The 13284-nt window shown below is 43.6% G+C and overlaps 1 protein-coding gene across 9 annotated transcripts in view; it reads left to right on the forward strand.

Annotated features, from left to right (window-relative positions):
- The window catches only part of focad (focadhesin), a 21590-nt gene continuing 8306 nt past the window's right edge, over window positions 1-13284 (forward strand). The window contains exons 1-23 of one of the 9 annotated variants that reach the window (XM_053859333.1): window positions 1-173; window positions 3028-3099; window positions 3287-3361; window positions 3818-3972; window positions 4632-4730; window positions 7120-7221; window positions 7330-7555; window positions 7796-8005; window positions 8091-8178; window positions 8270-8463; window positions 8583-8843; window positions 9325-9429; window positions 9590-9691; window positions 9766-9893; window positions 9964-10090; window positions 10502-10636; window positions 11090-11140; window positions 11566-11649; window positions 12092-12221; window positions 12503-12691; window positions 12766-12887; window positions 12957-13049; window positions 13174-13262. In XM_053859333.1, the coding sequence (XP_053715308.1) occupies window positions 24-173; window positions 3028-3099; window positions 3287-3361; window positions 3818-3972; window positions 4632-4730; window positions 7120-7221; window positions 7330-7555; window positions 7796-8005; window positions 8091-8178; window positions 8270-8463; window positions 8583-8843; window positions 9325-9429; window positions 9590-9691; window positions 9766-9893; window positions 9964-10090; window positions 10502-10636; window positions 11090-11140; window positions 11566-11649; window positions 12092-12221; window positions 12503-12691; window positions 12766-12887; window positions 12957-13049; window positions 13174-13262 (2987 nt within the window). In that variant the 5' untranslated portion in view covers window positions 1-23. Of the gene's footprint in view, window positions 174-586; window positions 631-1418; window positions 1442-3027; window positions 3100-3286; window positions 3362-3817; window positions 3973-4631; window positions 4731-7119; window positions 7222-7329; window positions 7556-7795; window positions 8006-8090; window positions 8179-8269; window positions 8464-8582; window positions 8844-9324; window positions 9430-9589; window positions 9692-9765; window positions 9894-9963; window positions 10091-10501; window positions 10637-11089; window positions 11141-11565; window positions 11650-12091; window positions 12222-12502; window positions 12692-12765; window positions 12888-12956; window positions 13050-13173; window positions 13263-13284 lie in introns of those variants that run through there. The other 8 variants (XM_053859337.1, XM_053859334.1, XM_053859335.1 and 5 more) reach the window with 8 other exon arrangements.

Raw genomic sequence — 13284 nt, forward strand, 5'->3', positions numbered from 1 at the left:
CTGTGAACAGTTCAGCACCCGGGATGACGACAAGTTCTTCTGAATCAAAAACTATGGTTCTCATTCAAGAAATGTTAGGATGTCCTCACGAGGTGGGGGATGAGGTCCCTCTACAGGTGGACATCAAGTATCTTGGAATCTTGTTCACGGGCCGGGCAAGGATGGTGCTTCAGGTAAACAGATGGGTTGTTACAGTGTCGTCAGTCACAAGTTCTCTGTTTCAGTCTGTCGGTCTGAAAAAAGAGCTGAATCACAAAGCTCTGGGTTCAATCTATGCTCCTACTCTACGCTAAAGACCAAGATTGTGGCTATATGAGTGGACTGTGTGTGTCTTTTTATTGCCTCTGATAGAAAAAAAGCCCTCAGAGCAGTCGACACCAATAATCAAAACATTTTATATAGCAAACCATAAACTTGCATTTTAGCTACTTGTCTGCTTTGGGGGAATTCTTCTCATGTTGTTATTAGTAATCACTGTGGAAATGAAAATAAATTCTGGTCAATGAATCATGTTGAGATTGTGTCGACACAAATATATTTTACACACTTAGCACACTGTGCTGTTTGATTTTGTATTTTTTGGTCGCTTTCGGTCGCCGTAGTTGTTCTGGGAACCAGCCTGTCGACGAGGTAAAGTTTGAGCGGCTGTCAAATAGGTTGAACTTAGACTCTATACTATCGAATATGTTGAAGCGATGTGCTGGATTTGTGGAAGGACGTTGCACACACGAGAGCAGCACACAAACATGCCCTTTTAACAAACGGAATCAATGTTGAGGAGTTTAGCATCCTCTGCTAGTCGAAGCTAGCATACATGTAAACTTCTGTTTGGATCGAGGGTTCTGTCTGTGTTCTGACTTGATTGTACTGGCTGTTACCACTTATCTGCTTTTATGAGTCTGATATTGACGCCATGTGTACAATGACGTGGCATTTCACTTCTTCAATAGCGAATCTTCATTAAGAAATCGAACACATTTCAGATTCTACGCTTTTGGCGCCCGTCCATTGAATATTTAGACAGTTTGAGTCGATAGAAAGCCGTTTTTACGCCCTTGGATGAATTCGGCCTAAATATGAATCATTTGAATTTGATGTACATGTATAATGTCAGTTATTACAGTTGCTTACTGACATTACCCTGAACAGGACTAAGCGGTGGGTAACTGAAGATATATATATATATATATAGTCCATTGAACATAGCATCATAACTGATGTGTTGAGTAATGTCTCTGGTCCTTGGGATTCTGTTAAAGAAGACGGGTACATTTCTATTTTTTTTTTTTTGACATGCTGAAATGTAAACAGTCCTCTGTTTGCAGCAAACTCCTCCAACGTGAGTGTATGAGATGGTGCCACCTGAAAGTCCAGAGAAAAGTCCCATGTGTTCATCCAACGTGTGCTGTTCTTAACAGTGGCTCTCGCACATTAAAGCCTGGTATTTCAAAAGCACTGTTGGCTTAACCACTCATGCTTTGTCCTCCCTTGTATTGTTAATGCAGACCTAGCAGTACAGGCCAGCCTATATTGTTCAGCTGAAAGGTACATATGCTGCAGAAACCACCCGAACTATTTGATAAGTGATGAAAGTTGTTATCTTTGAAGGATCATCCTGATGTTTTTTTTTAAATCCATTCCATCAATGACTGGCCTCTGACAGTCTTGAAGAGTAAAACAGCATTGTGTCAAGTGTTTGTGGAATGCCCTTCAACCATGATAATAGAACCAATTCTATCTATTCAATCTATAGCAGCTAAAATGAAGCAGACTGTCTTCACAAATCGTGTTTGTGATGGTGTACAAGGGCCAGTGACTCACCTGGTAGAAGTGGATATGTTGAGCCGTGTGGCGTTGGTGTCCAGCAGCTGGGTGGTGGACAGTATACTAAAGCAGCCTGGCTTATCACTTGGATAACAGAAGGAGGGGGGCTATGTTTTGGGTGTGGGGCGGGTGGGGATGAACAATCGGTCCACATCAGGCTTGCTTCATCAATTTTACAGTTTTGTTGCATAGCAAGTATTGTTTTCTTGTCCCAAGTCAGCTAATAGTTAAATATATGGCAGTTATTCTTTAATGTGCTGAGCATGTGGTAGTGGATTTTTCCAGATATGTTATCTGCTCAAATGCTGTACTCAAGCTCACTCCTCAGACTACGAGACGCATCTGAGCGTCTGTAATTTTTGTGTTTTACAATTTTAGAGATGTTAAAAGCTGTCTTTTGTCATCCAAAAGCAGTGTGCTTTTTTAAATATCTTGAATATATATATATGTATATTTTTTTATCTGCGAGTGACACCAAAATGGTGCTGAGGAAGATTTGTGTAATTGCAAACTGGAGGCTTCCATCCATTAATATACATTAACATAGTCCTTGTTTTTTTAATTCTGAAGTGTCTCACATACCTACCACTCTAAAGTTAAATCAGAGCATAATGATTTAAGCCTGACAGTGACTTGGTCTTTCTGTTGAAGGTGCATCAGCAAACGATAGACAGGTCTCTTGCTGATGCATGAGATAGTTAGCTGGAACTTGAATCAGCCAAATGGATGGCAGTAATTCCTCCAGAGATGATTTCCTTTTTTGGCGTTTTAAGTTGATGACAGCAGAGAAATTGCCCCGTCATCTTTTGAGTGATGATGCCCAAGCAGTTATGACACAACAGGTTTCATCTGCTGAGCAACCTGTGAATGGGTAAATAATTTAAGGCTAAGTCATCCCGCTGCTTCAGTCGAGAAGTGATGGTGCAACTGAAGAGGTCAGTTTTCCAAGAATTAGATCCAAGCAGGTCGATCTTGGAAATTCTTGTCACCGTAAGTGGAACGAAACAACAGGTGTCTCCATCAGCTTTTGTCCCACATGCTGCTTTCACTCAATGACATTTGATCTCGGTGTGTGTCATAGAGGAGGGGTCTGCCGGCCGTCCTATCGTCTTACCCAACGCACATTTGTTGGCCGTCAAAGAAAAGAAAGTGAACGCATTAATGTTTGATGAATTATTGCTAATGATGCCCCTCTTTTCTCAGGTAGGACCCGGGGCCATGATGGAGGGTCTGAAGGCCAGGTTAGATTTCCCCAGCCCTGTGGTACAAGCACAGGTGAGCAGCTGTCTTTGTCCGTTACCTGTGAATTTGTGAGTGGCCGCTGTGGTGTATGTTCCCCGGGGATATTCATCAGTCGGTCCTTTTTGTTCAGAGTTGCTATTTTCAGCCATGAGGTGATTAGTCAAGATGGGTGTGTGTGGCTCACTCGTGCTGGTAAATGTCATGGTGTTTTGTTTTGCAGACTGTCAGAACTCTTGTTGCGGCTGTGCTGAAGGAGAAGGGCCAGAATGGGCAAATCACTCAGTCGTCCACTCATGTAAGTCTCTTCATTGTTGAATTCTGGTCGCTCCTCGAGTGAAGCCAGACAGAGTGCAATGTACCTTTACCTGTGGTCGTCAAATATAGGATGTCTTGATCGACTGTCATCTATCAATGAGGAGAATGAGCCGCGTGCCCGCTAAAAGCACTCCAAATATCAGTGTTTGTTTGGTTTAAGCCCTACAGGAACGACTTGTTTCAGGAGGTGGCAGTGAGATCTGATGATGGTCTTGAGCACCAGAGATGTAGGTTAAGTTTCAGTCTTGAAGGATTTGGAAAACAATTCTCTGAAGTAGTTGAGGAGGCCAGGCAGCATACACATTAAATTATAAAATATATATATATTTTTATTTTTGTTGAGAATTTGTTTTCCCAGTCTTTAGAGCTAAGATCTATTAAGGACAAAATATAAACAGAACCCTTGCCTGATTCTGGGGTGGTTTTGGTGTGCCAGGGTCCAGCCTTGGAGACTCTGTGGCAGCTGTGCTGCAGCGACTGTGCTCTGGTGCGTTCTTGCTGCTGTGATGCTGTGGTGCTGCTGGTGGATCAGGGTCATGCCAACCTTCAATACGTCCTTAGCAGTGTGCTCAACCTCTTGCCCTCCTCCAGGTACTACTCTCTCATGATAGTGATGACATCACCCCGCTGACCTAAAACTCTTACTACTACTTCTAGGACTAACTCTAGAACTGCTGCAGCTACTACTTTACCTATTACTACTACTTACATAAGTGCTTCTCTTCATCATCCTGGTTCTCACCACCTCATCTTCCTCATCCTACTTTTGCTAGTAACTACTGTTACTATGCTACTACTACTCGTCCTCCTCCCAAATTACCACCATTACTACTACCACTACTACTACTACTAGTATGATTAACATTGTTATTAGGCTTAGTAATACTCTACGCTACGCTACAACTACTACTGCTACTCCCCCTTGTTTTTGTACTGCTGCTCCAGGACCTGCATTTATGAACTTCTACATCCTCTACATCCCTGACATTTTTCCAATGTCATTAATTGTTTTAGAACCAAAATAACGGAAGCAACTGGACATCAACATAGTAACTACTGATTTAATGTAATTACTGCTGCTTGTCCTTCAGATAGTGAGAGATGGCTAGCAGCAATATGTCTGCTTTTTTTTTGACCAGCATCTTAATACTAACACTGCTGCAACACTGCTCCTTTGATAAACTGAAGATTACTAGAGCTATTGTTAATGTAGCATACTGTAAACTCTGTATGTTGTTGACTGTGAACAGAAACTGCCAGGGCTTGATGAAAATCCTGGCTCGGCTGCTCCAGATGCAGGCGGACCAAAGGAATCCACAGGAGCCCTTCACTTGTCAGTACTCCATCAGGTCAGTGTGATCATTCGCGCTCACCTTCAAACTAAGTATAAGCTTCGTTACTGTTTAATGTTTGTCGCTGATTATCATCTCTTTGTGGTTTTGAGTTGTTATTTTTTTCGTCCTAGTGGTGAAGTTGTAGATTTATCTTTGCTTTTGTGCACCTCCACAACTGTTTTTTTTTGGCTCGCCGTCAATTGCCATTTGTGGTTCAGGCCAAAGTAAACCAGCTGAGTCTAACTTGATGGACAAAGTGCAGGGTTCCCCTCCTGCCAGGTCTTGATAGAGCCCCCACCCCCTTTCCTTATGTGCTAGCTTCTGTTCGACACCTTTGCCAAGATCGTGGGGCCTTTGTAACCAGTTTGAGCAGGGTGATTGAAAAGACAAAGCAGCTTTGTCTTTTCAATCCTTTACATTCAACCTTCTGTGCCTGCTACCTTATCCGTCCCTCGTCCTGTGCACTCGCGACATCTCTATCCCTGCTTCAAATCCCTCCTCCATTTATTGTGTCCTTTTTCTCAACCTGCCCTCATCTCTGTCTCCTACTGTCTGGATGTCTGAACCTCCCTGGTGGGAAGATGAATGCTTGGAGGGCAGCAGGGTGGCGCCGTTTGCCTGGCAGTCTGGGCTGTCATTGGTTGCTGATTCGGGCACCGCTGGGTAACTGTAAATGCTGCAGGATTAATGGAGGATGCACACTGGTGCTCATTGTTGACCGTCTGCTCACCGCTGCCTTCTGCAATCTGCCACAGCCACATTGTGCTGCTCCAGTGTCCATCAGGATCACAGCTCCAAGCAGCATGGTTCTTAAGTGGTCTCAGTTGTTGGCTTCCAGCACCAGTCATTAGGCCTGCTTTTAGAAGTCCTTTCTCACATTCCATCTGGTTTAAGACAGATACATTTTGATTGTTCAGGATACATGCTACAGTCATGTCTCTAAATGTGACTGAATGCAACAGTTACCCACACTTAACTGCTAAATCACTGTTATTGCTAACTTCATGGACTGGGTTAGGCTAGTTGACTTCCTCATTGGAGGGATCACTGAGGCAGATCATTCCCGATCTGTCACTTCATGCAAACTGATTTTGATCAAATGCAATGGTCGACTATGATTATTTCAGTGTCCGTGAATTTGGGCGTGCTGCTGAGCAAATGCCGGGGATTCTTTTGCCATCTTTATACATGAAACTGATAAAAGCATCATTTATTTTAAGGAGGCGATGGATTGAAATAAACAAACACAAAATCGTCTCAAATGTAGTAAGTAAATTATTTTGGTTTGTTTAAGCTGCGCGGTGTGCTGGTGGTTTGTGTAACATAGAAGTCACAGGTTCAATGCCAGCTAGAGGCAACTCATCGTTTGGAGCTAGTCTACGTATTTTTTGTTCTGCCTGTGCCTGTGTAAGTTTCCTCCCACAGTCCAAAACCAAACAGAGCTTAATTGATGACTCTTTAATTGCCAGACGGTGTGTGTCATCTGACTGCGTGCGCTCTGATGGACTGGCTGCCCGTCCAGAGGATGCCTAGGATGGATTCATATCTCGTCCCATACATTTTTAGCCCTCTGTTTCATCCAATTGTGCACAGCCCTCCAGGATGTTCACAGTCATGCCAGGCTGATTCCCTTGTGGCTCATGTGAACTTGGAGTTCAAGGAGGAAGGGTGCTCTTCTGACTTCCTGTCTGTTTGTGGCCACAAAGAAGCACAGAATGGGGGGAGACTGACTTGAGGGCTGAGAAATGAGCTGAGGGGCAACCTGAGAAGTGGAGGGCAGATGGTCATTCTGATTAGGAGGAATGAAGAGGGATCCTGGATGTGGACTCCTTGTCTGGCTCACAAGAGTCGCTGTCACTGGCATATTGAACTTCCTTCCTACACTTGGACATGTCATGATAGATGGAACCAATGATGCTTAAGTGGAGCCTCTTTACCCACACAACGCTGTTATTTTAACCTTTGACCCGTCTTTGAGCTTGACTCTAGCCATTACTCAGAGACTTCACCTTGGATTTGACCGCAGAGTTGTTCAGCTGCCCTTAATGGGTGTGTAAATAAGGAAGTAACGGAAGGGGGGATGGATGCAAGCAGGTTGTCACTACAAGATGAATGAACTTTATTTCCCCAATCTCCTCAAATACATTAGAATTACATTTGACATTTGCAAGACTTACACTTCTTTGTGTGATATAACAATACATCAATACATTACCTATAATATAGCCAACATTTCGTCTTACATTTCAACATAAATTGAAAATAAGCAGAGTCACTGTGGTTATGTGTAAGTGTGTGCGCGTCAAATCAAAACTGTTTGTTTTTCATTCACCTATGTAACTTAACACCTTTCATATATTTAGCCTTTTCGGAGTGATGATTTTCTTTGTCTGGTGTGTTGCAGAACAAACCCCCACCCCTTCATCACAGCTGTAGAGAACAGGCCGGACTGCTGGCCCACCCTGCTGGCAGAGATAGTTGACTTTGTCCAACTTGCGCTTGACAGGCAAGGTCACACTAACATCTGACGAATATTATAAATGGATCTCGACTCTGCAACAACGGTTTCATTGACTGTTGATCTTGAATCATAATTCTTGTTCACTTACCACAGAGATGTTCCTGCCTACATCACCATGCTGCGGCCTTTCCTGCGCTACTTATACTGCGAACCGCAGAGACAATCCCAGAATGCCATGCTCCGTCAGAGCCTGCTGAGGGCGATTCTGCCTCCACTACCCGCATCAGTCCTTCAGGCGGAGGACAAAGCGGGCCATCACACATTGTCAGCGTCTGACAGTCTGCTCCGTTGCCTATGTGAGCTGGTGCCAAACATGCAGGTGACTGGTTCAGCAAATACAATTTACACATGAGCCAAAAACTTTTTTGTACTTGGTGATAGTTGGGGAAACTCTAAAATGGAGTAGAATGTAATCCAATTTTGACTTTTTGTTCCAAAAATGTTTAATCATTTAGAAATATATTTAATATGTTTGTCTTTCTTTGTTCTTATACTCATACAATGGCGAACAATACTCTATGAACACACATTCCCCTGTCTACCCTTCTGTGCATCAAAGGTGGACAGTGTGGAAGCAGTACTGGAGCTGTGTGGGTTCATCGACGCTTTGGTTCCTCATTTAGTCGGAGCGTCTGATGAGCAGTGGCGCTCAGAGCGAGTCAGGCTTGTGCTGTATTTACTTTGTGCATCTGAGCGCTGCCTCAAGTTAAACGGTGACTGTCGGCCACTCGTCAGCTTCATGCTGCGGCTACTTCCTGCGTGTCAACAGGTATCTGTGATCAACTGTTTTTTGTCTCTTCATATTTTATGAAAGTATGTCTGATTTATTTGTCTTGATCTCTCTTTTGCTTCAGGAGCTGCCGGTCAATGAGCTCATTTTGGGGGTTGCTCTGCTGCTGCTTGATGCTCCGGCCATACAGCAAACTTGTCTGTTGAATCTTGGTAAGAAAAAAACAACAACTTTTTATTCTGTCATGAATCAAACTCACAACACTGGGACATCCCCATCTACTTTCTTCTCTCCTTCTGACAGCTTTGATACTAGTGCCAGAGCAGGCGGAGCGGTCTCCATGGTTGAGTCCGGTTCTGGTACTGCCTGTTCTGCAGCTGCAGACCTGCTGTGGTGTCACTGAGCCACTGACAGACGGGCGGACTAACGGTCTCAATCAGAAACTGGCTCAGAGTCTGCTGCAGAACATCAGCAGGCAGAGAGATGAACCCACGCAGGTCAGATAAATGTTAGATTCTCTAACATTTTTAAGGCTGAAAAGAGAGTGTGTTAAGCTTTTGTCACCTCACCCTATTCTCCTTGGTCCTCATTGTGACTCTGAATGTGTCACCCGCAGTCGTATCCCGCTCATCCTCTCTCTGCCAGCGCGTGGTACAGTGAGCTGACCGTTGCTCTGTCTGTTCTGCACAAAGTGGTGACTGCACCAGCTGCAGCTGCTGATTGGCTGATGACTGTTACTTGTGCCCTGAAGTCCAGCCTTCGTCTGTCAGCGACGCTCTCGCTGGTCATCTCTCACCTTATTATCACAGGCCAGGAAGACACCTGTCGACTGTCCTTATCCGCCATCCAAGCCCTCGCTGCATCTGACCCTAGCCAGGTAGCTCTCCGAAAGTGACAGTGACGAACAGCTGAAACTCTTCTTTAAAACAACTCGATTATGATGATATCTTGCTTGTGTTAGTTAGTAAGTAATTAGTAATAATAATATTACATCCCTTACAAACTGCTTTGTTTTTATTTGTCCCCTTTGCTTTTATCGATTACTCTTTACTATAATTACAGCAGGGTAAATACCACAGCTGGTTTGGATTTCTGTCAGTGTTGATGCTTGTAATAATTTGGCAACAGCCTTGTGTTCAGTGGGTGACCATATGACTCCTAAACATGATCGTAAAAAGCGACGGCTCTGAGACTAAGATAGGAAGCAGTGAAACCAGGACCATTCTTTACTAACTAGAATGCTATTTGGCCCCAGTCACACATGATGCATCACAGTTATAATACAGTGTTTCAAATGTTCTTGGTGTGTTTGTGGTGTTCTACTGTCATTTGTGCATTTTTGTGTGATTTGTTGTCAGGTTCCCTCCATCCTTCCAGTTCTGCTCTTTAAGCTCAGGAGAGAACAGAATCCACATCTGGCTCATGCTGTCCTCAACTGTCTGCCAAACTTGGGAACTCATCAGGTTCACATTCTGACTTCTGATGCCATAAATCTATTTCAGTTGAATAATTAGGTTAATAAAATGTGCATAAATGTTATTTTACTTACAAGCTTCCAGATTTCAAATCATAATTATTGCAAGTGTTTATAATCCTCTGTTTCCCTGTGGTTGAATTTCCCAGCTGTGTGTTCCCATGGTGCTGCAAACGCTCAACTTGTTGGCTTGCAACCCCAAACTGAAGGCAGTGGTTATGCGCCTCATCACCGCTCTCTGGAGGAAGCAGGTGAGTCACTCCAATCCGACAATATTTAATAGGAAGACAAGAGCCGTCATCACGTTTGTCTTTGTTGCTGTCAGGACCGAGTGTACCCGGAGCTGCAGCGACTTTTGGGTCAGCCAGATAACAGGACGGTGGTGGGGAAGGAAGACCTGTGGGAGCAGGCCCTGGCCCGGGCAGCCTGTGTCAGAGACATCTGCAGAGAGAGGCGAGTTGCAGATAGCTTATTCTACATCATAGCTTAACTTGTTTGATAATTTTGTCTTTTTGGTTTTAAGGCCTTACCAGCATGGTGGTGACATGTTGGCCGCCATCAAACTCACCCTGAGCCAGAATACCAGACCAGACTTGGCCACGCCGGCTTTCCTTGCATTGCAAGGCTTACAAGAACTGTGCCGTGCAGAGGTTTGCATTTAAAAAAAACATGTAACTTATAATCAAGTGAAACACGTGTTTCCACAGCCAAGCAAAAATGGGTTTTACTGTGGAGGAAACCCTACCCAAACAGAGCTAGGTGTAAAACATAATGAAATAGACCAGCATAGTCTCTCAGTAGAGAGAGAGTTGAGGGTTTGATTCCAGCTCTAGGTCCAAAGTCTGAGCAAGCTGAGGTAAATACTGTACATGGCTTGAAATGACACCTACATGTGTGTATGAGTGACTTTCTTCTGCTGGACTGATGAGTTGTTGAACGTGTTCCTGCCTTTCAGGACCTTCGAGAAGTTCATGCCCTCCATCTTGGGAATAAGGAGATAGAAATGAAAACAATCTCACATTGTTTATTATTTCTTATTTGGTGGTGTCGTTAACTTTTAGGTGGTGGACATTGTGTCGACCTGGAGAAGTCTGGGACCTGAGTTGAGCTGCGACTCTCGCCCCCTCATGATCAAAGCTGTCTCCGAACTTCTGGCTCTGGTGCCTGAACTGCAGGTCAAGTCAGAGGACTACGAGGTACGTCGTGCATCCTTGTCTCAAACAGTCTAGTCGGGTTTTAAATCTGTTACAGTACAGTAATACTATTAAAAGGTGAAAGGTCAGCGCAGGTCATGAAAGGCCATTATTTACAGATATGCCTATTTCAATACTGTTGAGGGAATATTGTAGGAAGAAGACGATGGACTCGAAATTTAGGTCAAGCACGACCTTGTTTATAAAACCCACTCTCTCAGATTAAAGGAGGAATGTCTTTAATAGCTGAACGACGCAAGTCTCGTTTATAACCTCTTCTCACAAGGATTTGATGGCTGAAAACAAGGACTGTAGAAATGCCTTTTTCAATTGATACTTGATTGATGTTTATGGACGTGAGCAGGTGGGCAATTTAATGATTAAAATGTCTCTTCATAAGTAAGTCAGTTTTCTTGTCTTTGTAGTGGCTCAGCGCTTGTGTCTGTTTTTCCACAGAAACTGAAAGAGGAGGTTGTCTGCTTCCTGTGGAACTTTGCCCTGAGCCAGGTGTGTAGCCTTATTTGTCCGTGAACACTAAGATGTATTCAGTAAAATTGAATTCATAATTTGTTCTATGTTGGGGAGACTTCAACCACATGTAGTTCAACTAACTTTGCTGAAGCTTACTAGTCATTAAACTGCATTCAGATTTTACATTGCACCAAGCAACTCTTTTTTTGTTATTATGTTCATTAAATCTTCTATTTATTGGACTTTTCCAGTCAATACAGAAGTGGAGATTATACTCCACTGTTATGCAAATGACTGCGTTGCTCTGCTAGCAGTTCTCCCAACTGCGGGATCCTCAGGGTGGACATGCCAAACACTTTTCTACTTTTCTAAGCTGTAGTCTAACACTATATTTCTCTATCCGGATAAGTAATTTGTGCAAACTTGTAGTTTCTTACAATGCATATGTGGCTCTCTTACAGGATCCACATGTGGCCAGCTGCGGCTTCAGGGCTCTGGCCGAGTTCCCAGAAGATGCTCACACTTTAAATGTTCTTCCTGAAGTGGTACTCTTATTTTTTGTTTCGTTTTTTGATCATGTCTTATTTATTAAAGATTAATTTCAAGAAACTAAATAAGAATAATCATCCATACCGGGTGGAGAAAACCAACTCTTATTTTATTTGTCAGAATAAATTTTGGGGTGAAATTACTTGTTTGTAAAAAGTTACAAAATGTTGAAGAAATAACCGAATGATCTGTTTTTATATATTGGATACTTGTTCAATTACTGTGTCTTTCTCAACTGTCAAGACAAGCAGGGATAAATAGTGAAGGAAGGTTTATTGTGCGCTCTTTATCAAATCGGCAGTAATGTGAGCGAATGCCAGATTTGTCACAAATACAGCAACATCACAACCATAAAAGTCGCTCCAGCTCATTCAATTTCCTCAGGGTGACATAATTCTACTTTTTTCATTTTAATCTTCACACTTGTTCCATGTGGAGGCACGGCCGGTTATAAAGCTTCCAGAGCAGAAAGAGGAAGTGGAAAAAAGAGAAGAGGAGAAGGATCTTTCCGTCCCAGGATCATGTTATGTGAAGATGCTTACACTCACGCCAACAAAAGTCCTACCAGGTGAATTGTGTGCTGTGTCTCCATGATGTCTTGTTTTGTTGTATTGGGTCTGAGTGGTGTGTTTCTGTGTATAGTCCACTATTTGTCAGTCTGAACTGGAGATTCATATATGTTGCCCGTGTCTACTGTGCAGCAAGGTGTGTTGTCAAGCCTGGTTAAGACTTCTCACTTGAGGATTTGCACTTCCTGATTCTATATTAATACCTACTGTCAAATATCAGAGGTTTCAGGTTCACTTATAAACTCTGCCTGTAATCATTGTGGTTTGCTCCTCCACCCAGCCTTTGAGCTTTTCCTGACTTCGCTGGTAAAGCAGGAGATGAACCAGATGCCACGAGGAGTGTATTTCTCTGCCCTGAGAGGGGGAGGCATGCGTTCAGACCAGGGCAAGACTGTGGCAGGGATCCCATCCTTTATGCTGAAATCTTATGAGAAGAACAAACAGCCAGGCCTGAAGCCAGGACTGGCAGGTGATTGTCCGACAACAGAGTTTTGAAAGTGGAGCACATTAGAATGTGACTGTTCATTTTGTCTTCCTGTTCAGCGGGTCTGCTGCTCAGCTATGAGCTGCCTGAGCAGATGGACCGCGAGGGTCGCCCCATTGACCGGTTCCTCGTCAGCCGCAGTCGGAGTTACCAGCAGACCTTGACGGCCCTCATCCATGAGGTACATTTGCACACTGTCCTCTCTGTGGAATTTTGTGTTCTCACTGATATAATTTCTGTCAACATGCAGGTGAACATTCAGCCTTCTGAGTGGCATCGTGCTCTCCTGTTACCGCAGGCCTGGCGAGGCTTCATGAGCAGAGCTTTCCACGCTGTGATCCAGGTTTGTTTTTATTCATTATTGATCATTTTAGATGACAAGTATGGTACATATTGGTTGTATCAGCATATTATTTGGCCAATGAAGTACGAAAAACAGCTTATGAGACATTCTGATCTGGGCTCAGGGTCGACGTGCAGATTTGGAAATACAGCGAAAGCAGGGCAAAGAGGATCCACAAGAACTGCAGTACAAACAGCACTGCGCCTGGCTGTGGTGAGACTCTGTCTTTTAGTCT

Source organism: Synchiropus splendidus, chromosome 3, assembly GCF_027744825.2.
Source record: "Synchiropus splendidus isolate RoL2022-P1 chromosome 3, RoL_Sspl_1.0, whole genome shotgun sequence".
Taxonomy (NCBI): Eukaryota; Metazoa; Chordata; class Actinopteri; order Syngnathiformes; family Callionymidae; genus Synchiropus; species Synchiropus splendidus.